At 49.1% G+C, this 23168-nt stretch overlaps 1 protein-coding gene across 18 annotated transcripts in view; it reads left to right on the forward strand.

The window, feature by feature from the left end:
• Positions 1-23168, forward strand: part of JAKMIP3 (Janus kinase and microtubule interacting protein 3) — a 76390-nt gene that overhangs the window by 13101 nt on the left and 40121 nt on the right. For 17 of the 18 annotated variants that reach the window (XM_063101939.1, XM_063101940.1, XM_063101943.1 and 14 more), the window contains exon 2: positions 11633-12130. In XM_063101939.1, the coding sequence (XP_062958009.1) occupies positions 11633-12130 (498 nt within the window). Of the gene's footprint in view, positions 1-6677; positions 6695-11632; positions 12131-23168 lie in introns of all 18 variants that reach the window. The other variant, XM_063101945.1, reaches the window with a different exon arrangement.

The raw sequence follows: 23168 nt of genomic DNA on the forward strand, positions 1-23168 counted from the left end.
GGCTGGGGGGTCTCCACCAGTCAGCTGATGCCAGGGCCAGCGCCCCCCTACCCCAGTGGTTTGTCTTTGAAACAGGATCCCAGAGAATGCCTGTTCTGTAGGCCAGGCCTGGGCTCCACCATGAAAGGAAATGACGGTAGCAAGATTTTGGCTCACAGATAAAAAACATAAATAAATAAACTACCTGAAGACAAAATCCTAGGGGCATGGAAGAGAGACATGAGCTGAAAAAGTAGAAGGCACCTGCGCGATTTCAGGCTGTTGAAGGAAGACTCACCGTGCGCTGTTAGTGGGTGAGGGTGTCAGATCACAGCAGTATTCAGATTCCACCAGGTAGGCCATGATTGCATTCTTGGAAACTTCTTAAACTTGTGGGTGACAACATGCTCACTTTAACGTGACTGGGGACATATGACTTTTCAAACATCTCTGTGGGGTATGCTTGTGGGTAAACAAGCTTGAAGCTCACTGAGTAAGAGGACCTGGCGCGGGACTCAGCTCCCCTGTAGCAGCAGGAGTGACCTCCGTGGTGAGCCAGTAAAAAGGTGAGGGGCCTGACTGGTGGCATTTGCCAATTCCCATGGTGCAGATACTGCCACCAAGGATGATTTCAAGCTACCAATGGCTTAACAACCAACTCGCAAAATTCCTCATATTTAACAGTCTGCTCTCACGAGCCAGGAGCCGGTGGAAGCCCACGGAATGCGGCACGTGGCTGAGCGCTCTCCACCGGGGAGCATGAGGGGGTCGCTGCTTTGCTTCAGAAGAAGAGTTGGAAAGGCTTGCAGCCAGGCTGCAAACCGTGGGATTTCACTGACAACAGAAAGGACCCGGAAGAGGAGCTGGGCAGGGGTCGAGGGGATAGGGGTGGGGAGGGAGCAGGAAGCCGTCGAAGCCCCTGCTGTCTGAGTGCTGGGTGAGGACCTCGGGGCTGACATGGCCTCAGGCCAGAGCTTCAGAGGCTGTTCCAAGATACTCAGCTCCTGGGACAGCGTCCAGGCCTCTGCACAGGTCACGGTCTGGCCACACCCATCATCCAAAGTGATCCCCACCCACCTGCAGGGGTGACGGCCTCGCGCCTGACCAGCAGCGCCAGCCCCTGAAAAAGGATGACCTGCCGGATGTAAGAAAAGCTCAAGGTTCTTAAAAGTGTTTCATTTTGTGACAGCTCATTTGTAATGATCACACTGATTTTTCAAAAACGATAAGTATAGCAAAGTACCTGCGAGGAACAGACCCTTCACTAGGGTAACGAATTAAAATGCAGTTTTTCTGGATGGGCTGCAGGCTCCAGAGCACAGCAAGTCAGCCGACGTGGACTGAACCGCCGTCCGTAGAGTTCACACACGGCTGGATAAAGAAAGGAGTGAGCGGCTCCAGAAGGGGACCCTGTGGAAGCGGCGCAGCCTGCGGGGACACTGGCTGTTCCTTACTTAAACGTCTGCTACTAAGTGTGGGCTCCCGCCAGGAAGCAGCAGGCAGGGCACGGGCCCCAAACCTGCCGGGTAGAGCAAGAGGTGCCTCCTGCTCGTCTGTCCACCTGCTGGGATTCCTGCTGAGATCCATCGTGGAAGCAGACCCTGTGCAAGCCCAGCCCCGCGACGTGTTCCTGCCCCCTCTGCGCCCAGCAGGATAACGAGGAGGCAGACGGGGAACGGACAGCAGCTGTTTGCTGCGTGCGAATTAACAGCCACAGGCACCGAGAGGAGGGAGAGGCAGGAGGGGAACTGGGGGGTGAGGAGGACTCTCGAGGCAGAGACATGCCTGGGAGAGTCGCTTCCCGTAGGGAAGTGTTCGGCACTGTAAAGATGCCAGCGCATGTATCACATCCTTAATTCAAAATTCAGCTTCTTATGGGCTTTGAGCAAATGATTCTAATCTGGAAGGATAAATGTGCAAGAATTGGTAGGAAAGATCTAAAACGGACAGTAGGTAACCAGGGGAGTTGCTGTAAACAGATACTAAAACATACTATAAAGCTACCATTGGAAAAAGCTTCTGGACAAGACAGAGATTGATGGATTGGACTAGGAAGTCCAGCAAGCGACCCAAGACATCCAGGAGCCTCCTGAGATAAAAGTGGTGCAGGCATTTGCCTGCTGGTTGTCACTCTCGATCTCACCTACTGTGCTCAGCCATCTATTTGGGGGGGTTGGGACACTACAAACCTCATTTCCCAGACACCCTTGCCAACACCTGGAGAGCACAGGAGGGGGCAGACTCTCTTCCTGCTCCAGTCCTGCTGGCATCTCTACAGGTGGCCATGTGCCATTGGCAGTCCCAGTGCGCCCTGGCACCCCTTATCTGCAGTTCTAGCACCAATGGACCAGCCTCTTGCCTGTGGCCAGGGGATCTCCAAACTGGTCAGGTGGTTCCCCTCAGTGATCCCGTGCCTGCTGGGACCCCGGCCATGCAGCGGGGAGCCCACTCCTGCCCCCTCCCCATCCAGCCCTACCGCAGCAGCTCCTTCTTACCCTCATCGTCTCTGGCCACCACCTTCTCCGTGCACCTCCGCCCCTCCGGTTGCCGTCAGTCCCTTACTTTAAGTCCCCTCTGTTCTTAGTGCATGTGATGCTTGCTCTTTTCCCGTGATCCCTGGTGGATAAAAGTAGTTTTGAAGTAAGTAGAGAAAGGGTTAATTTTACTGTAAGTAGAGTTGAGACAACTGGTTAATCTTCTGGGATAAATTATACCAATCTACTTTCCATATGGATTAAAATTTTTAGTGCATATGTGTATATATATATATATATTTATATGAAGAAAATAATTAACTAGTTAAACTTCGTGTGAGGATAGCCTTTCTAATCACGTCTTTAAAGGTGAAGCCATAAAAGAAAGAATTTATTACTGCAATACTTGAAAATTTTAAAATATGTAAGTAAAAGAAAAATGCCATGAGAAAATGAAAAACGACCTCCATGTGCCGCAGTAGAGAACAGATGACATGATGAACAGCACGTGAGTGTCGTGGATGCTTAGAAGCTGTTATGGTTAGTAAAACGGGAAGCTGTTTGCAAAATGTTGCTCTGTGAGAAAAAGGTTGCTTTACCATAAACGTTTTGATGGAGAGACAGAGACAGACAGAGAGACACAGAGGCAGAGACAGGGAGGGAGATGGAGGTACAAAAGCAGGAGGGGAAGGGTCCCCTCAAGCGTCACTGGTGGTCATTTCTGACTGATGGCACCTGGCATCGGGTGGGTGGCAGCTGTGGTCTTCGGGGCAAAACAGCTGGCCCCAGGGCAGGTCTGACCCTGGTGTGGCGTGTCCTCCAGCCGGCTCCCAGCTGCTGCCCAGCCCCTTGGTGGCCTCGGCAGACTCCCCGGGGACGTTCCACTGCTCTTGGCTCCCCCTGATGGAGGGTGGGGGACCGTGGAGGTGGCCTGTCAGGGAATCAGCCAGTTTTCTGACCAGTAGTGCTGGGAGGCCGAGCCGGACAGGCAGCAGCGATGGTTAGAGAGAAGATGGGCAGCGCCCGGCACCCGGGCAGTGGTGGGCACCCCTCAGAGCACATAGGTGCGCTCACGCTCCGAGCAAGCACAGCAGGGCCGAGTCAGCACCAGCGGACCCCACTGGCCAGGGGAGGGCCTCTGCCTTTGGGGTCTGAGAGCCTTTTAAAAGGAATTTTGGGGGCCGAGCCCGTGGCGCACTCGGTAGAGTGCGGCGCTGGGAGCGCGGCGACGCTCCCGCCGCGGGTTCGGATCCTATATAGGACTGACCGGTGCACTCACTGGCTGAGTGCCGGTCACGAAAAAAAAAAAAAAAAAAAAAAGGAATTTTGGGAGCAGTGACAAAAACTCCTCCTTGTTTCTACTCACCTGTCACAGCCACGATGATGGCGATGGGAAGCCCGGCCCTGTGCAGTGGGTCATTTGGGCTTTTTGGTCCAGCTCTTTTGCCTCTCCAGGTCCCTGAGGACACTGAGGAAGTGACCACATGGCATGCAGGCACCTGGTCCACCTCTGACAGCAGGAGAGGCGCGAGAGTAAATACCAGGACTCACTGGGTGGGATTGCACGTGGTTATGTGATGTGGAACCTAATTAGGATTCTTCGGGAGAAGTTCAGGAAGACTAAAATAACATAAATGAACAGCAGGAAAATACCAAATCTCATCAAGTCACTATAAGAAGCAAGGAGTGAGAAGCAGGATGAGGTCCCTGCAGACGGTGACAGCACACCAGACACGCTCTAACGCAGATGGCGGCAGTGGCGCACAGGAGGAAAACTATATCATGTTCTCTTGCACAGCAGGGCGACTCTGGTAAACAATATCCTGTATTTTAAAATAGCTAGAGAGAGGGTTTTGAATGTTCCACCACAAAGAAATGATAAATGTGTGAGGTGAGGATATGCTGATACCTTTCTTTGGTTTTTACACAGTGTACACATGTATGGAAGCACCACACTATACCCCACAAATGTGTACAATTATTACTATCTATCAATTACAAATAAAATTTTTAAAAAGAAAATTATATAAGACATAAGTAAAAACAAATAAAAATTAGAAAAATGCATAGAGTGTTTCAGCACACATAAAATTATACATAAAAGAAAAATATTTTAGAAATAAAGATTAAATTAGAGAGACACAAGAGCATATAAACACAACAAATAATACTGTAAGAAAAATAGCAGGTGAAAATGAGGGAAATTTTAAACATAAAAAAAATGGAGATAAAAAGGATGGGAGACAAAAGACAGATACTGAAGATGGGCAAAATCTTTCCAGCAAATGGGTAATAGAATTCAACAAAGAAGAAAACTGAAGAAAACAGCACGAACATTAAAAAACTGTAATTCAAGAAACCATCCAAAGGTTTAAAACCAAAAAAAAGAAAAAAGAAAAAAGCTTATTGAGCGAGAACACCATGTACCTGAGACTATAACCCAGAGCAACCAACACCAGCTATTCGAGCAACATTAGAGAAAAAGAAATTTCGCCTCAAGGCACAAAGAGCACCTGAGTCAAAAGGAAAAGAAACTCGTATGATTATCAGATGTTTGAGAGCAACGGTCTAACGCCAGAAGAAAGTGAGGAACATATTTAAGATACTTGAGGAAAAAAATATGCAAGCCAGGGATTGTATTTCTAGTAAAACCGACATTCAAGAGTATGGGGAGTGGACAAGGCGTTGTGGGCACGCAGGAATTCAGGGAATATTGTGCCCACGCGCTCTTCCTAAAAGATCTACCGGAAGACGGGCTTCTGACACCACAGTAACTAGAGAGACACCGACATTAGGACTGCCAGCGAGCAGTAAACAGAGAGCCACTCTGCGAGTTAAACCTCAGCGGTGGCAAGCGTGTAGGAATCACATATGACCTTCGCTTAGGCCTGGCCTCGTAGGTTTTGTCTGTGCAAACTCCATGGGAAAATTAAGAAATACTTTGGAATTCCTCGAAAAAAGCTAAATGAGAGTCCAAAGGGAGAGAGTATTAAATATACTGGCTGCATGAGCTGACCATGCAGATAGAGTACAACCATAAAATATTGGGGGGAGAATATGGAAAACTTGGAAAACAAATCGTCTTCAGTAATCATAATTGGCAGTGTGAGCATTAATATTGAAACTATTGTGTTCTGAAACAATTGTATGTGTAATGTGGATAAAATAAAAGAGTAGTTATGGGATATTCTAATTCTATCATCTGTTCCCTTGAAAACAAAGATTCTCAGTGTGAGGGAACAAGACACAGATGGACTATAGGAGAGGTTGAACAGAAACCCTGTAGTCCTGGATTTGAACTGGAAATTATAAATGCTAATACAAACTTAAAAGGTGCTGTATCATATACAGACAAGGAGTCTTTAAAAAATTCATGGAAAATGCATCTTATGAAAAACTATGCATGGATTTCAAAATATTTTTGCACCAAAATAAACTCATACTAAGTTGTTATAACATGTCTGAACAGGATCTAGTTTAAGGCACTAAGAAGGATCAGATCAGTTTGAAAAGAGGCCTGTCAGGGCAACAAGAATTCTGCTAAAATTGAAGCAAGAACAAACATCACATTTATGGGGGAGCTTGGGTGGAAGAACCGTGAAATAGTTGGTGCTTTACAAAAGCGTGTGGGGACAGTGGCCCAGAGAAATCAGCAGTTTACAGATGAAGAAGGGGACGAGATGGTGTTGGAGATGGAGCCCACAGCACGGACCGTCCGCATCCGCTTGCAAGGGAAAAGTCAGTCTTGCTCATGCCCTAGCTGAACAGGACCAACGGTTCACAGAGAAACAGCAGACATCTCGATGGGTTCGGCTCACACAATTCTGACTGAAAAATTACAAGTGAGCACACTTTCTGCTCCACGGGTGCCAAACCCGTCACACCCAGGTCAGAGCTGCAGACAAGGCAGAGCTTTCAATGGACATTTTAAACAGGCACGATCAAGATCGTGAAGCATTTCTCTGAAGAACTGGAACAGGAGATGGAGCGTGGCTTTACCCTAACGACACTGAAGACAGAGCACAATCAGACCGACGGCTTCCCAGAGGTGGCAGGTCCAGCCCAAGCAAGAGCGTACAGTCGAGAGCAGAGGTCATGGCGACAGCTTTTGGGATGCTCAAGGCATTCTGCTGTTGACTTTCTGGAGGGCCAGAGAACGAGACCGTCTGCTTATATGAGAGTGTCTGGGAAAGTTTGTCAAAGCTTTAGCAGAAAAACACCCAGGAAAGCTTCGCCAGAGAGTCCTTCTCCACCACAACAAGGCTCCTGCTCGCTCCTCTCATCAAACAAGGGCAATTTTGTGAGAGTTTTGATGGGAAATCATTAGGCATCCACCTTCCAGTCCTGGTTTGGCTCCTCCTGACTTCTTGTTGTTTCCTAACCTTAAAAAGTCTTTAAAAGGTCCCTATTTTTCTTCAGGTAATAATGTGAAAAAGACTACATCAACATGGTTCACCTCCCAGGACCCTCAGGTCTTTAGGGATGGACGAAATGGCTGGTGTCATTGCTTACAAAAGTGCCGTGAACTCGATGGAGCTTATGTTGACAAACAAAGTTCATATTTTCAAAATTAATTCCATTTCCATGAACTTTTTGAAGTTCCTTCATATAGTGATACATGACATATATGCACAGGAGTGTAACTGTCCACAGAGAAGGCCTTACAACAGTGGCCTGCCCAGGAGCAGCGAGCAGCCCCAGGGGCCTGACTGTGATCCTGAAACACCGTTCCATTCCCAGGAAAAGAAATCAGAGCAACTGGAGGATATATGTGGCAGGAAATGAGCAAAATGACCCTGGGCGCTCTCGACATGCCAGTGTGCTTGGCACACTCCAAGACCCACCCGAAGGGGCACCCACTGGCCACACATGGGCCATTCTCAGCTTCAGTAAGGGTTAGATTTGTGATGAATTGAAACCCATCAAATACAGGTACATCCATGTATTCCTAAGGAAACAACTAACTGGTTACCTTTTGAGGCTGACAAGGAACCAATTCATTATTTTGAAAACTGAGTAAATTAAAGGAAAGAATCAAGTGTTTATCCTGCCTTTCCACCAGGCAACTGACCAGCTGCCAAGAGGACGTGCCCAGCCCTGAATGAGGAAACCCTCAGCCCCCTTCATCTTCAGAGCCTGCCAAGAGGCCAGAAACGCCGGCGGAACGGGAGCGGCCCAGCGCACGTGACCCAGGAGCAGCCCGTGCTGCCGCTGGCTCCTGGCAGGCCTGCAGAGCCACTGTGCTCTCTGAGTCAGCACCACCGTCCACGTCGGCCACACCTTCACCTTGATGAGGTCCTGGAGGCTGCGGCTCCTTGAGGAGACAGTTGTGGGGTCTCATGGAAACAGCTTTCAAGTGCTTCTTTGGTGAAAGAAGCTTAACTCTTAATGAGTTATCGGAAGGCTGCTTTGTATTCCTGAAAAGAAACCTGAGTCATCCAGAGTTACCTGGGCTCAGCTGTTTAGGCCATGTTGGTCAATTCACCTTCTTTGGTGCCACCTACCCAGGGCGTTTTGTGAGTTTCACTCTGTTGCCTGAAATCCACACCCTTCCTCCCCCCTCCGGCCAACCAGAGCTCGCACACCCAAGTGCCCTTGGCCACATCCGCTTCCTGGCCGGGTCACCTTCCTTCCATCTGTCAGTCTCATGGGCAGCGTGGGAAGCTTCACATTTAAGCCCAGACATCTAAAGATGAAAGGGATTCAGCAGACCCCTCAGTGGACAGGGCCTCCGAGAGCTGCCCACTGTGGAGTGAGTGGATCACAGAGAGACAGAGCCTCGCGGCACTCTCACGGGCACCTCCTCGTCTCCCCCCGGAGCTGCGAGGCAGCCGAGTCTCTCCGCTCAGCTGCGTGCTGCTCACATGTACAGGTGAGCAAGGCCAGCCCGACGATGGCTCTGTGGTGCGTAGTTGTCTCCCATGATCCCACGTGGTTTACCAGTCCTTCCCTTCCTGCCCAGCTCCCGGTAACCGGGAAGCGGACTCGCTGTTGCGGATGGGAGCCCACCTTGCCATGTGCAGTGAGAAGCCAATTGCTCCAGCCCATCGATTGCGCGCTGCGGGTATTTCTGGGGTGGGCAGGAGGGAGAGGGCTTCCGGCTGGTTTGCTGGATTTCCAGCTACGCCTTCCATGCGTGTCTGGTACTGACGTGGGCAGAGACCTTTGTGCATGGCAGTCATCGACACTGGACTGCAGGCTCGCGCTGGGGCGGGTGTGGTCTCACGGTCGTGCAGCACATCTCCAAGCCAGGACTCAACCCCATCTAACCTTGAACTGTTCTGCTTGTATTTCTTTCTCCTCCATTCTCCACCCCCCTCCAAAAAAAATCTGCTCTGCCACATGCGGCACCATTTTTCTTGTCTCTGCTGATCCACATTCAGGAAGTTTTCATGAAGGTGAATATTATTGTTGTCTGTTAAGAGGAAAGACAAGTGGGGCTCTGGATCCATGGAGGCAGGTGTTAATTTTGGCGCTGCCATGTCCAGCTGCAGAAGCCACGTGACCCTGACCCTCAGTGCCACACCCACGTAGGTAATCTAGTGGCCCCCTAACTAACCATCCCCCCTCCCTCCTGCCCCTACACACAGCATGTTCTGGAATCCTACGGAAGTGGACCCCCTGCGGGAGAAAGGACTCACTGACCACCCCGCTGCCAAGTGACTTAGAAACACCATCAAAGGCCTTGCTCTTGTGATGCGTTGAGCTCAAACTGAACTGGAGAAGGAGGCTCATCTCAGATGGAGGCAGGGATGAATATCTGTCCGCTCCAGACTTTCGGTAGAAGTCCGGTTGTCTAGGCAGAAATCCAGACAGCGGGACCACTGTTTGCTTTGCCCTGTGTACAGCTGGGGAAGGTTCAGAGAGAAGCGTGGTGGTCGGAATCTCTCTATGCATTGCAGGGTCCAAGCCGTCTAGAGGGGAGTCTCAGGGTTGGACCCCATAGGATAATAGGACTGCCATCTGGGCAGTGCCAGCTGCATGAGTCAGCAGCACGTGACTGTCCTCATGGGAAATAGCAGCAAACAAGCCTAAGTTCCCCTGACCTCCCACTACCCCCAGGAGAGTTACCTCTGGCAGGGGAGGGAGATAGGACAGTCACAAAGGGAGACATAAGGCACATTCAGGGTGTGATCATTGCTATAAAGAAAGTAAAAAGTAATGGGATCTGTGTGCCATGGCAGGGCAAGGGGACGGTGGCCCTAGAAGTGGGGGACAAGCCCGGGTTCCAGAGGAGGTTATGCCAAGAATCTGCAGAGGCTACTGGCCAGCTCTGAGGGAGGGCACCAGCCAAGGGAACAAGGGAGGGTGGGTGGCAGAAGCGGGTCCAGGTTTTGTGGGATCAGAGTTTGCACACTGTCAGGGGGAAAAATACCAAATGCCAGGTACACTATTGTTAGGTCGTGAGAAGGACCCATGAGCAAGGGCTGAAACTGGCTCTGCTCTCCACGGTGGCTGAGGGTGAGGCCCTCTCCACGGCTCCCTGCAAGGGCTCTGGGATGCACCGGAGGCCTGGAAGAGGGACGCAGGGGCCGAAGCAATGAGCTTTGTGCCTCGAGAGAGCTTCTTGCAGAGAATGGACTGCAGTGGAGCCAGAGCGGGGAGGCGAGTTGGGAGACAGTGCAGCCTTGAATAGGGGGTGGAGGGGTGAGCAGGCGTGGGGTGGGCTTTGGAGGTGGAGATGACAGATTTGCTGATGGTCTGGGGAGGCACATAAGGAAGGGAAGGGTAGGAGCCAAGAACAGAGGTTGCAGCACCGTTCTGTCCTGGAAACGGGAGACCGTGGAGGTGGGCAGTGGCAAAGAGCTCTGTTTAGACCGATGACATGTGAAGTGTCCGTGAGGCAGCCGTGTCTGCAGGAGCAGATGGCATCCGCAGTGTGTCTGAGAGAGGATGATCAGGGGACTACTCACAGAAGGAGGCAGGAGGGACTGTGAGTCTTCTGTAAATAGGGGCTGGATCACCTGGGCCATCCAGGGAAGGAGGCTGACATTGATCCTGCACCTGCAGGAGTGAGGGGAGGGTCCCAGTTACAAGAGCTGCAGCCTCGAAAGAGGGGCTGCCTCCCAACAGAAGCTGTGGCTGTAGGTAGAGTTCCTTGGCTTGGCAGGGGGCTGCTGGAGGCTGCTGTGTCCCCCGTGTCATGCTCGTGCCACCCACTGGCTGTCCCCAAGAGGAGCCAGGGAGCAAGGGACTCTGGAGAGGCAGCCTCACAGGCCTCCCAGCAGAGGGTGGGCTGCAAGTCCATCTGGAGTGGTGAATGGGGGTTGGTCCTCATGGTTGCCAAATGGACTGGCCCCTGGAGTTCCAGAGAGGGGGCTGGGCCAGAGGTGAGAATTTGGGGCCAGCAGCATGTGGATGGGCTTGGGGCCTCGGGATGGAGTGCGGGTAGAAGGGAAGCAGCAGGAGACAGCTGGGGTCCACTCCAGCACCGAGAGGCCGGGAAGAACAGAGCCTCACAGGGGGTCAGTTCCCGCCGAGGGGACAGGAGGCTGGCTGTGGGCCTGGCACCATGAGGCACGGGTAGGAGTGCTGAGCTCAGGTGACGTTCCAAGCACAGGGTGGATCCAGGACAGATCTGAATTTCAGCCATCCTTTCATCCCATAGATTCTGAGCACCTCCTGCATGCGGGATTGTGGGTGGCATGGCAATTCAAAGGTTTACATATCTGGGTGAAAACAAAAACATCCGGTCAAAACTCTCAGTGCTTTCAAACACTCAGAAATTAGATGTCACCCGGATACAGGTCAGCACGTTAGGTTTCTTTCCCCATTTGACAAGAATGCCACAGAAGGTAAGCCCAGTGCCATGTGTTTTGAGTGAGGAAACGGGGCTGAAGGGAGCGCAGCGCCTGTCCACGCAGCCCCACGCTGCTCCCACGGGCTGTGTCCACGCAGCGGCCCTGAACCCCCTGAACCCCCTGAACCTCCTGGCAGGTTCATCTGAGAGTAGCGTCCCGCCTCCCGCACGGCCCATCCCCAGATCAGGCAGCAGGGCAGGCGACCTGGGGACCGTGCCCTCACCTTCCAGGCTGGCGATGCCCAGGCCGGGAGAGTTCCACTGTGGAGCCCACGGGTGCCTCTTCACCCTCTCCATCAGTCAGGTTTGATTTCGGTTTTTAAGCGACATGTGAAGGGGACACCCCAGGATGGTCAGCTCCCGCTCTGCTGTCTTGCAGGTGAGCAGAGTGGAGCGCGAGAAGAGCCAGGAGCTGAGGCAGGTACGCGAGCACGAGCAGCACAAGCACGCGGTCCTGGTGACCGAGCTCAAGAGCAAGCTGCACGAGGACAAGATGAAGGAGCTGCAGGCCGTGCGCGAGGCGCTGCTGCGGCAGCACGAGGCCGAGCTGCTGCGCGTCGTCAAGATCAAGGACAACGAAAACCAGCGGCTGCAGGCGCTGCTGACGGCGCTGCGCGACGGCGCGCCCGACAAGGTCAAGACCGTGCTGCTGTCCGAGGCCAAGGAGGAGGCCAAGAGGGGGTTCGAGGTGGAGAAGGTCCGGATGCAGCAGGAGATCTCCGAGCTCAAGGGCGCCAAGAGGCAGGTGGAGGAGGCTCTGACCGTGGCGATCCAGGCCGACAAGGTCAAGGCTGCTGAGATGCGCAGTGTGTACCACCTGCACCAGGAGGAGATCAGCCGCATCAAGAGGGAGTGCGAGCGCGAGATCCGCAGGCTGGTACGTGGGGCGCGGGGGCCGGGGGATGGGGGGCGCTGGTGATGGGCTTGCACGGGGCACAGGGGGCACGGGTAACTGGGGGCGTGGGGCGCTGGGCACGGGGTTGCGCCAGTGCCAGTTCTCGCAGCACACGCATCTCAGGCCAGAGATGCTAGACTGTTAAAAACACCAGGTACAGTTCAGAACGCAGAGGCAGGTACCCACCGAGCAGGCGAAATTCTAGCCTCTGTCCCCTCCACCAACACCAGCGTTACTTCCTATGTCTAACCTGGGCGACAACAAGAAAACTGCAAGTCAGCATTCCCCATTTGCCCTAAAACAGTTGTCAAAGACTTCTGCCTTCTTAGTGTCCCAGGTTAAACTAGAAGCAATGCAGGGCCCACTGTGTTCGAGGCAGGAGTCACATGCGTCCTGCCTGGAGGATTTGCAGAGTCCAGTGAACTCATTGGGTCCAGAGAGGCCCAGGGAGGATGGTGACGCCCCAGGCTGTCCTGATGCTTCCTGTGCCACGTGCCCTATCTGGGGACGCATGGCTCTGAGGCTGGGCCATAGGAGAGTGCCATTTTTGTAGGTTGATAGGGTCCGATATTGGCACCTTCATCTGGTGCCTCCTAAGAGTTCTAAATAGTTCCAGAGACCCAGGAATCCCATGGCAGATGCTGGAAGAGAACGTTCTCAAGGCCCCGGGGTTAAGAAGGTGAAGAGGACACCCAGGGATTGTGAAGGACCGACTGCGCCCTCATCCTTCAGACTGTGGGCTTTGTCAGTAATTTGGGGGAAATAGAGCTCTACCCTGGAGGTGCCCTACGCCCCTGCCCTGTGCTTCATCACCACCTGGAGCCCCCGGGCACTGAGATGCCCCTCAGTGGGCCGAACGCATAGGGCCCGCACCTCTCCCTACGCCCCTGGGCCTCTTGGAAAGACCACCTCCAGCCTGTGCCGCCGTATGGAACTTCCCAGCAGGGTGGCAGGAACTCTGGACCCATGACCAGAACAGGAGAACTGGGGGTTGTGGGGCAAACACAACTTTGCCACAGTGCACACATGGGTGCCCCAAACAATCCTAAGCTGGATAGTCCCCTCCCCTTTTCCAGGGTGTCCCTTGCTCCCTCCTGCCCCATAAAATCTTCCATCCATACCTGAGCTGCACGTTGCCATCGCCTTTAGCAACCCGAGGATCTGGCCCAAGAAACCACCTGTGAGAACTGGGTGGATTCCTCACATGACATGACATGACAGTACACCTGCTAGGGAGGAAGCGGCTGTCAGACTGTCCTGGCAGGATTGGAAAAGGACAGTGAGCACTTGCTGCCCCATTCTGCACCACCCTTCTGTTGGTCATGGCTGGATTTAATGTCTATAGTAGGGAAGGTGGCCTTATTTTCTTAACTAAAGGCTTATGGCAGAAAACACAGTTCCCTGTCATCCCCTTGGACCCCCTGATTTGGGCCCCCGGAGACAGCTACTTGCAGAGCCTCTAGCTGATTATTCTGTATTTTATTCCAAATTTCCAAAAGCACGCTTAACCTCTGTTTCTTCTTCTCAGTCTTAGCTGGGTCCCCCCTCGATGACCCCTCCCCATTGGGGGCTCTACTCCCACTCCCCCAGCCTCCCCCTAAATTACACAGGCCAAGTCTCAGCAGGAACAGGTGTCGCACACAAAAGAGGTCACAGAGGAGACTTCAGTGAAGGGTGATTCACGAGGTGTGGGCAGCATCACAGGAAACTCACTGAGGCCTGGTCATGGGGGCTCCCAGACCTGGAGAGCGGGTGCAGGCCACAGACAGCAGGGTGGCCATGGGGAGCGGAGCTCAGTGCTGCTGGCTTCCACCCAGCCAGGAAAAGAGGGAGCAAACACCCAGGCCTGCCTCTCTTGCCTCTGATTTCCATGTCTCCTGCTGTCCAAACCCAGCCAGGAGCCAGGGGGCTGGAACGCGTGCGTGCCACCGTGAATGCCCACTTCTGGGCACGGAGTGAGCGGGAGGGGAGAGTGGGTCTAGGGAGCAAAAGAGAAAGGCACACGTAGTGCTCGGGTTCCACCTTGGGCAGGTGAATGTCTACCACTTGCCTCCCAGTCGCTGTGTGAGCGCTGTTCACCAAAGGCCCACGGAGTGACCCTTGGCCTCGTGTGTACCTGCCTGGTTTCCCTGGAGCTAAAACTTTTTGTCATTTGCTTAACTTTCTAAGTGCCTATGTCACTAACACCTCAGAATTTCAGTACAATCAAAAGCGGTAGGAATTCATTTACCTTTTTTTGGAGCACGCTGTCTCCTCTGCCGGGGCTGTTTCCTCCCCAGACCTGCGACCCGGCTGTCGTCCTGAGGAACCCCCTCCCCCCTGCTCAGTGTCAGGCTGCCTCATATCTCCCCCTTTGTCGATTTGTTGTTCTCATTTTTGATGGAACATGTTCTCTTGTAGCTTCCTGGAAACAGAGGATGGGAGATTAATTCTGTGAGCCTTGTATGTAGGACACGTTTTTACTCCAGCCTCACATTTGATATTTTAAGTGTGGAATTATAGCTGAAAGTGTTTTCCATCAGGAAGCTGAGAGGCGTTTCTGCACCGTCTTTTAACTCCCAGTACGCTGCAGAGAGGTTTGCTGTCATTCTGGTGCCTGCTCTTACGCGCGGCTGTGTCCCTACTCGTTTCCCCACCTCCACCCAGGAGTTACAGGACTTTCTCCTTGAGCTCGGAGTGTCACCGAAATTTCGTGACGATGTGCTCGTGACATGAGGGTTTGCTCTTCCGTTGCCCCAGGTGGTCAGGAGGCCTTCAGCCGTGGAAAACTTGACTGCTTTGCAAATCTTTCTCTTCCTTCTAGAACTCCTATTAGTCAGATGTTGGACCTTTGAATTGATATTCTAATTTCTTATTTTTCTCTCCAATGTTAGCTTTTTGTTCTACTTTGTAGAAATGTTCTTAACTTTCTCTTCTAACTTTTCTGTTCACTTTTTAAAAATTTCTGCCATCATACGTTTAATTCTCAGAAATGTTTGTTCTCTGAAACAAAAATTCTTTGGCACCCCCCTGTCATTCATAGATGCAATATCATGAATATCTGAGGATGATATTATAACTGGTTATTTTTAATAGTTTTCTTCTGTTCCTTTCATTGTCCGGGTTGTGTCAGAGTTCTTTTCTGTGGCGTGGTCTGTCTGGCTGCTGTCTTTTGTGGTGGGGACTTCCCTGAGTGAAAGGGGGTCTTTGTCTCTTATGTCCTTGGCAGAGGAAGCTAAGAGGAGGCGCTGCATGTGTGTAGGGGGCTTTACTTTAGGATGAACAGGCAGAAATTCTGCTGTTTTGTTGGCGACTTTTTCTCTTTTATCTTTTTTATCTTTCCTCGAAGAGGAATTCGAGTCAGTGCAATAAGGCAAAAGAAAGAAATTAAAAGCACCAGATTGGAAAGAAGAAATTAAAACTGTCCTTTTTGGCAGGTGACATGACTGTGTACATAAAACATCCTAGGGAATCCACAAAAAAACTACTAGAACTGTTAAACAAGTTCTGCAAATTTCAGGATACAAGAGACGTATATAAATATCAGTTGTATTTTTATATACTACGTATACTAGCAACAAACAGTGCACAAGGAATGAACTCATAATGGCATAAAAAAAGAAAAATACTTAGGAATAAGTTTTACAAAAGTAGTGCAAGATTTGTACACTGAAAACTACAAAACATTGTTGAGAGAAACTAAGGATGAATTAAGTAAATAGAGAGATGTTCCATGTCTATTGATTGCAAAACTCTATAATGTTAAGATTGCAATTCTCCCCAAATCAATATAAAGATCAAACACATGCCTATCAGAATCCCAACAGGCTTTCTGCAGACATGGACGAGCTGATCCTAAAATTTACATAAAAATATATTTATATAAAGTGCAAGTATTTTCCCCACTCTGTGGGTTATCTTTTCATATTCTTTATGGTATCATTTTGTGATCTAAAGTTTTACATTCTAAAGTAGTCTAATTTGATGATTTTTTTTTCCTTTAGGATTGGCGCTTTTTGTGTCTTGTTTAAGAAATCCTCTTATCTTAGTCGTGAAGCTTTATCTTTTCAAAACTTTACAGTTTTGTCTCTTATACTTAGGTCTTTGCTCCCCTGGACTCTGTGTGCGTGTGCGTGTGTGTGTGTGCGTGCGCGTGCACGTGCGCATGTGAGTGTGCGTGTGAGTGTGTGCACGGTGTGTGTGCGTGTGCATGTGTGTGTGAGTGTGCACGGTGTGTGCACGTGTGTGCATGTGTGTGCACGTGAGCACATGAGCGTGTGAGTGTGCATGCCTGTGCGCACGTGCGTGTGCGTGCGCAGTGTGTGCATGTGTGTGCACGTGTGTGTGCGTGTGTGCGTGCATGCGCATTGTACAGTAGAGGCCAGGTTATGTTTTGTCCAGATGGATGCACAGTTGTCTTAGCAACCTTAACTAGAAAGACCCCCCCCAATCCCATAGTGCCACCTTGGTCGTATATTAAGTATTCTTACGTGACGAGCTTCCTAATCACTCCCGTCATCAGTCCCTCTTCCGTCCACTCTGTGCTGTTACAACACGCCTTGATTTCTCGAGCAGCAGGTTCTCCCACCTTGTTCTTCTTCCTCAAGAGTAACCTGACTCTCCCCACCCTTTAGACTTCCATATAAAGCTTGGAATCATTTTTTTTTCCTGAATAAAAAATGCTTGGAATTTTTCCCCACCTGACGAGCATCATTTGCATTGCGTGAACAGGGCTCGTACATGTGTGCACAGGAAACAGTGGGGTTGCTAGCAGTGTTCTCCGAGGTAGCTTTCCTCTCTGCACAATCATAAAATAGCCCAGTCAAAGACAAACACTGCTGTGGGGCCAGATTATGGCTGGCACCGTGCCCAGAACACAGGAGATGCCCCGAGAGCATTAGCTGCAGTGAGGAGCCAGCCGGCATCACCTGTGAGTCTGGCCCCCAGCCCAGGACCCTCTTCCTCATGACGCTGTCCCAGTGGGGCCCTCTTGCGTAATGGATGGAGGCCTCAGGACATCCTAGATATTCTCATTTAGGCACATAGTTTGTGAGAGAACATTCTGGCCCCTAAAACTCCACTGTGAGTTAAGGGGCGAACCCCAGACCCCAGTGTGCAGGTATGTACAATGTGAACGTGAGGGTGGACCAGAGACACTGACCGCAAGTGCTGTGGCTCTGGCTGGCAGGTGGCGTGGGACACAGCATGACATCCCAGCCTGGGAGCAGAGGGGAGGGAGCTGTGCTGGAGTGGGAAGGTCAGAAGCATTTTTGGAGAAGTCTGGAATGGAAAAGACTGTGGATGGAGCAGGCCTGACCCTGATGCTGCAGAGCGTGCAGAGGTTTCTGCACCTCCTGCATCTACACAGAGAGCACCTTATGCGTGCCAGTGCCCTGAACAGGGTCGCACTCTGCTGAGTGTGCAGCTGCCTGTGGGTAGGGGCAGCCCATGCACCGAGCTCCATCCCCAGATGGTCCCGGCCAGCAGGGCAGGGAGGGAGGTGCTGAGAAGGTCTGGGACATTCGGCTCCTTCAGGCATCCAGAGTGGGCTCAGAGCTCCCCCGTGTTGTTCCCAAAATTGATTCCATAATTCAAGGTTCTACCCCCCACCTTTGACAAGCAAAGTGTCCTGTCTGTATTTTGGGTCTGCACTATTCACTGCTCAATCCCCAGCACCTGGAGAAGGTGTTCAATACATATTTGTTGCATGGATTTCAACAAGTGGCAGCCAGTTTGCCAAAAACACAACAACCCCTTAGAGGGGCCCAAAGCCAGAAGCTCCCCACAACCCCTAGGCTGGACATGCTAGTGTTTCAGGGTGTGGCCCACTGCCTGCTTGCCCCAGCCCTCACCCCCTGCACCAGCCCGTCTGCAGATCTTCTGGACCAAGGGTTCCAGGGTGCCGATTGGGAGACTGCAGCCATCTCAGGGACCCAGTGGGCAGCTTGACTGACCTGCAATGGTGCAAGACTGGAAAGGCCACACAGCAGGCCAGGACCTGGGCAGGAGCAGACTACCCGAGCCAGGCTTGGCCACACCTGCTCCCAGAGCCGCAAATGTTCTCTGTCTTGCCCCAGGACCCTAAGTGCTGGCTGGAGATGTGGCACCTGGTGGGGGCTCAGAGGTCTCAGAGAGAAGCCAAGTAGTGAGTGGGGACATGGTTGCCTGCAGACACTCCCTACCAGGGCAGGGCTGCGGTACAGTGGGGGCTATGAGACTTCTGCAGAGAGCCCAGGTTATCGGGGCATCAGCAATGCCCCCACCCTGCCCAGAAGGTCACAGTGGGTGGGACTGAGGGGTTGAGCTGCCTCTCCACCCCTGCATGCATCAGAATGTCCCAGGTGGAACACATCAGGAAACAGCCATGGGGCCAGAACATCCCTGGTGAGTCTGGGGACCCAACAATTCTGCCATGTGGCCAGCCCCCTGATTCTACAGAAGGGAAAGCTGGAGCCTCAGGAGGCTCCGGAACCGAGTCCTCATCTGCATGTGTCCTGTGCAGTGCTCCTGGAGAAGCCGGTTCTCTGGTGGCTTTCTTCTAAATTTTCTCTGAAGTCAGAGTGCAGTGGAAGGAGCGAGAAGCTTCACAGCAAGGGCACTGAGTCGGTTGGCTCTGGCTGCCTCTGGGTTCAGGCAGGGATGCCCGCAGCAGATCTCCTGTCCTCCCTGGCATATCTCGCTGGTGACCTGCTTGAAGGACAGGGCTGTGTTGCAACCCCAGGGGATCAGCCACCGGTTCTTATGGAGTCTGGGAGAGATGTTTGTCCTGCACACAGCTGCACACTTAAGTGCATTTGCTAAAATACAAGCCCAGAATGTTATTAAAAATCCTGTAAAACCAAAGAATTAAGGGCAAAAAACAATTTCCTCTTTCTCATACAAATCTGTGGTTTATCATATTATCTCCTCCTCCTCCAGTTGTCCAGACAGCTAAAGTAGAATACTGATACACGGCAGTAATTAAGACCCCATAAAAAGGTTGCTCTGCGACCAAGATCTACTTCTCCTGGATGCCGCCTGGGGGCCTCAGGGTGGGGAGGAGTGGCCTGGCCTTGCTCTCCACAGCTGTGTTTTAACTGGGACATTGCTTCAGGTAAGTGGCCAGGAATGTGTGCAAGGCCCCTGATCTCTGATGGACCCATGCAGAATCTGGGCAGGAGCTCACTTTCAAGAATGGCGTCTCCAAACATAGCACAGCAGCAGCTCTGTCGGGGTTCCCAGTGCTGGTGCCTGGGCAAGGCTTCGGCTTTGGCCAAAGATCACTGATGTCAGATGCAAGCCACCCACAGCAGGGGCTTCCTCACTCTTGGCTGGTTGATTGGCTCTCTGGGGAGCGATCGTTGCAGCGCAGGTGCGTACCCTGCACTGTGCAGGGGGAGGGTCCCAGAGGTGAGGCTGTTCGTGTCCTGTTTAAAAATCTATTTTCTACCTAAGGTCATGAAGATATTATTCCTCTGTGTTGTTTCCCAGACACTTTATTGTTTTTCTCAACATTTAATTCTATGATCCATCTAAAATTAGTTCTTGTGAACAGTACGAGTACAAGTTCCTTATTTGACGTGTGAATATTCAGTTGTGATGGGAACGTTTTGTGAGAAGACTGCCTTTCCCCACTGAATTTTGGCAGCTCTTTGTCCCGTATCCAGTGACCCTGTATACGTGGGTCCATTTCTAGATGATTCTATTTTGTGGGTCTGTCTCTTCTACCCTGCGTCAGTAGCACAGTGTCTTATTTCTTACGCTTTAAAGTAAGTCTTCACATCTAGTAATGTAAGTTCCCCAAATTTGTTCTTTCTCTTCTTCAAGATTTGTTTTTGCTTTTCCATATGAAATTTAGATCATCTTGCCAGTTTCCACAGAAAAACTGCTGTCTTGAACCTTAATGAACATGGTATATAATGACTATTTGTGTAGATTTTCTTCTGTTTTTTGCATATTTTTGTTATATTTACTCCTGAGGACAGTATTTGATATTTTAGCTATTATAAATGGTATTGCTTTTTAAATTTTTAAAATAGTATCTTCCAATTGTTTGTTGCTGATATATAGAAATAAAATTGATTTTTATATTGATCTTGTATCTTACAACCTAGCTAAATTCAGTTATTAATTCTAATAGCTTGTTTGTAGATATTTTTTAGATTTTCTACATACATAATTATGTCATCTGTGAACAAAGACAGTTTAGTTCTTCCTTTCCAATCACAACCTTTTATTTCTTTTTCTTGTCTTAATGCATTGGTTAAGACCTCCAGCATAATTTTGAACAGAAGTGTTGATAGTGGAAATCCCTTGTTCTATTCCCAACCTCAAGAGGAAAGCATCAAATATTTACTTCTTCAGTGAGTATAATGATAGTTGCAGGTTGGTTTTTGCTTTATTTTGTTTCATTTTGTTTTGGCAATACTTTTTAAAAATCATATTAAGAAAACTCCCTTTTATTCCTACTTTGCTAAGCATTTTCTCATGAATGGCTATGGAATTTCATCAATGCTTTTTCTGCATAAGTTGAGGTGATTATATGTTTTTTTCCTCTATTGATGAGATGAATTATAGTAATTGGTTTTTAAATGTAAAATCAACATTACGTTTTTGGAATAAATTTTATTTGGCTATGATATATTGTTCTCTTTATATATTTTATATATAAACATAACTGGATTTGGGATTTTTTTTCCCCCTTTCTTATAATGTTCTTGCCAAGTTATGGTATCTAGATTTGGCTGACCTTATAAAATGATTTCAAAAGTATTTCCCTTTTTTTATTCTCCCAATTAGTTGTATAATATTAGTATATTTCTTCATCAAATGTTTAGAAAAATTCACCAGTAAAGCTATTTGGTTCTGGATAATTTTGTGTGAAATGTTTTTAAATTATGAACTACATATATTTAATAAATATGGGATGTGATTCCCTGGTCACAATAGGACCCTGTTGAGAGTTCCCACCAAGAAGGGCCTCACCAGTTGTACCCTCTGGACCGTGCACTTCCCAGCTTCCAAAACTATGGCAGACTACAGGTGCCTAGGGTGCATCTCTCTCACAGAAAAGGACCAGAACAACTCACAGACAGCTAAATATTGATGGGAGAATCTGTGGCAGAGCACAGGAGTGCAGCAGGAAACTGGCAAGATCCCTGTGGAGCATGGAAGCCCAAAATGACAGCATAGAGAGGAGAAAGATACACATGGCTTCAGCCACCATGTCTCCACTGCCAGTACTGGCACAGGAGAGACACAGGGGGAAGAGGTAGGTAAAGGGCCCACATCAACCCCCTTCCTCACCACAGAGGCCTGCAATTCCTACTGTAGGAGAATTCAAAAAAGAAGACAAAAAATAAAAATAATAAAGAATGAACAAAACATACAAGATTTATGGGATCTATTAAGCAAACAAATACTCAAATTATGGGCATTCCAGAAATAGAAGAGGACAAAAAAGGTAAAACATAAAACATATTTAATGAAATAATAACTGAAAAATTCCCTAGATTTGGGAAAGATACAAACATCCAAATCCAGGAAGCTCAAACATCCCCAAATATATTCACCCCAAAAATGTCCTCTCCAAGACACAGGGTAGTCAAAATTTCAGAAGTTAAAGACAAAGGGAGAATTTTAAAAACAGCAAGAGGAAAGTATCAAGTCACTTATAAGGGAATCCCCATTAGACTAACAGCAGACTTCTCAGCAGAAACCCTACAGGCCAGAAGAGAATGGGATGATCTATTCAAAGTACTAAAAGAAAAAAACTGCCAGCCAAGAACATTATACCCAGCAAAGCTATCCTTCAGAAGCAAAAGAGAAATAACATCTTTCTCAGATAAGCAAAAATTAAGGAAACTTACCACCACCAGTCTGGCCTTACAGGAAATGTGTAGGGCAGTCCTACATCTAAAAGAGAAATAACAGTAACAACCATCACAAAAACACCTGAAAATATATAACTTACTCATAGAATAGATACACAAATTAGAAAGAGAAACGGATCAAAACTTATCAATACAGAAAACAACCAAACTACAAAGACAAACAATGACAAAGAGACAGAAATAAAGGATACACAAAACAATTAGAAAACAATCAACAAAATGGCAGGAGTAAGACCTCACATATTAATAATAACCTTGAATTTAAGTGGATTAATTGCCCCAATTAAAAGACATACACTGGTTGAATGGATAAAAAAAAAAAATCTCTATTCTTCCCACAAGAAACACATTTTACCTCCAAAGACACATGTAGAGTAAAAGTGAAGGGATAGAAAAAGATATTTCATGCAAATGGAAAATGAAAGTGAATAGGAGTAGTTATACTATCAGATGAAATAGGCTTTAAATCAAAATCACTACTAAGAGACAAGAAAGGCCATTACATAGTGGTGAAGGAATCAAAACAGCAGGAATGTATAACAATTATAAATATATACACTCAACACTGGAGCACCCGGATATATAAAAGCAAACATTATCAGATCTGAAGGGAGATATAGACATCAACACAGTAACAGTTCGACATTTTGACACCCCACTCTGAGCATTGGGCAGATGATCGACAGAAAACCAACAAAGAAATATCAGATTTCTGTGACTCCACAGACTAGATGGACCTAACAGACTTTTACAGAACATTTCATCCAACAGCTTCAGAATATACGTTCTTTTCATCAACACATGGAACATTCTCCAAGACTGATCATATGCTGGGCCACAAAACTAGTTTCAACAAGTTCAAAAAAATAGAAATTATATCAAGTATTTTTCATGATCATAATGTAATAAAACTAAAAATCAATAACAAGAGCAACTTTTGAAACTACATAAATACATGGAAATAAAACAAGATGCTCCTGAACGACCAGCGAGTCCAAGAAGAGATAAGAAGGAAATCATAAAATTTTTCAAAACAAATGAGGACAGAAACACAATATACTAAAACCTATGGGATACATTCAAGACTGTATTAAGAGGAAAGTTTACAGCAATAAATGCCCACATCAAAGAATAGAAAGATTTCAGTTAAACAGCCTAACAATGCACCT

Source organism: Cynocephalus volans, chromosome 7 (genome assembly GCF_027409185.1).
Source record: "Cynocephalus volans isolate mCynVol1 chromosome 7, mCynVol1.pri, whole genome shotgun sequence".
NCBI classification, from domain to species: domain Eukaryota; kingdom Metazoa; phylum Chordata; class Mammalia; order Dermoptera; family Cynocephalidae; genus Cynocephalus; species Cynocephalus volans.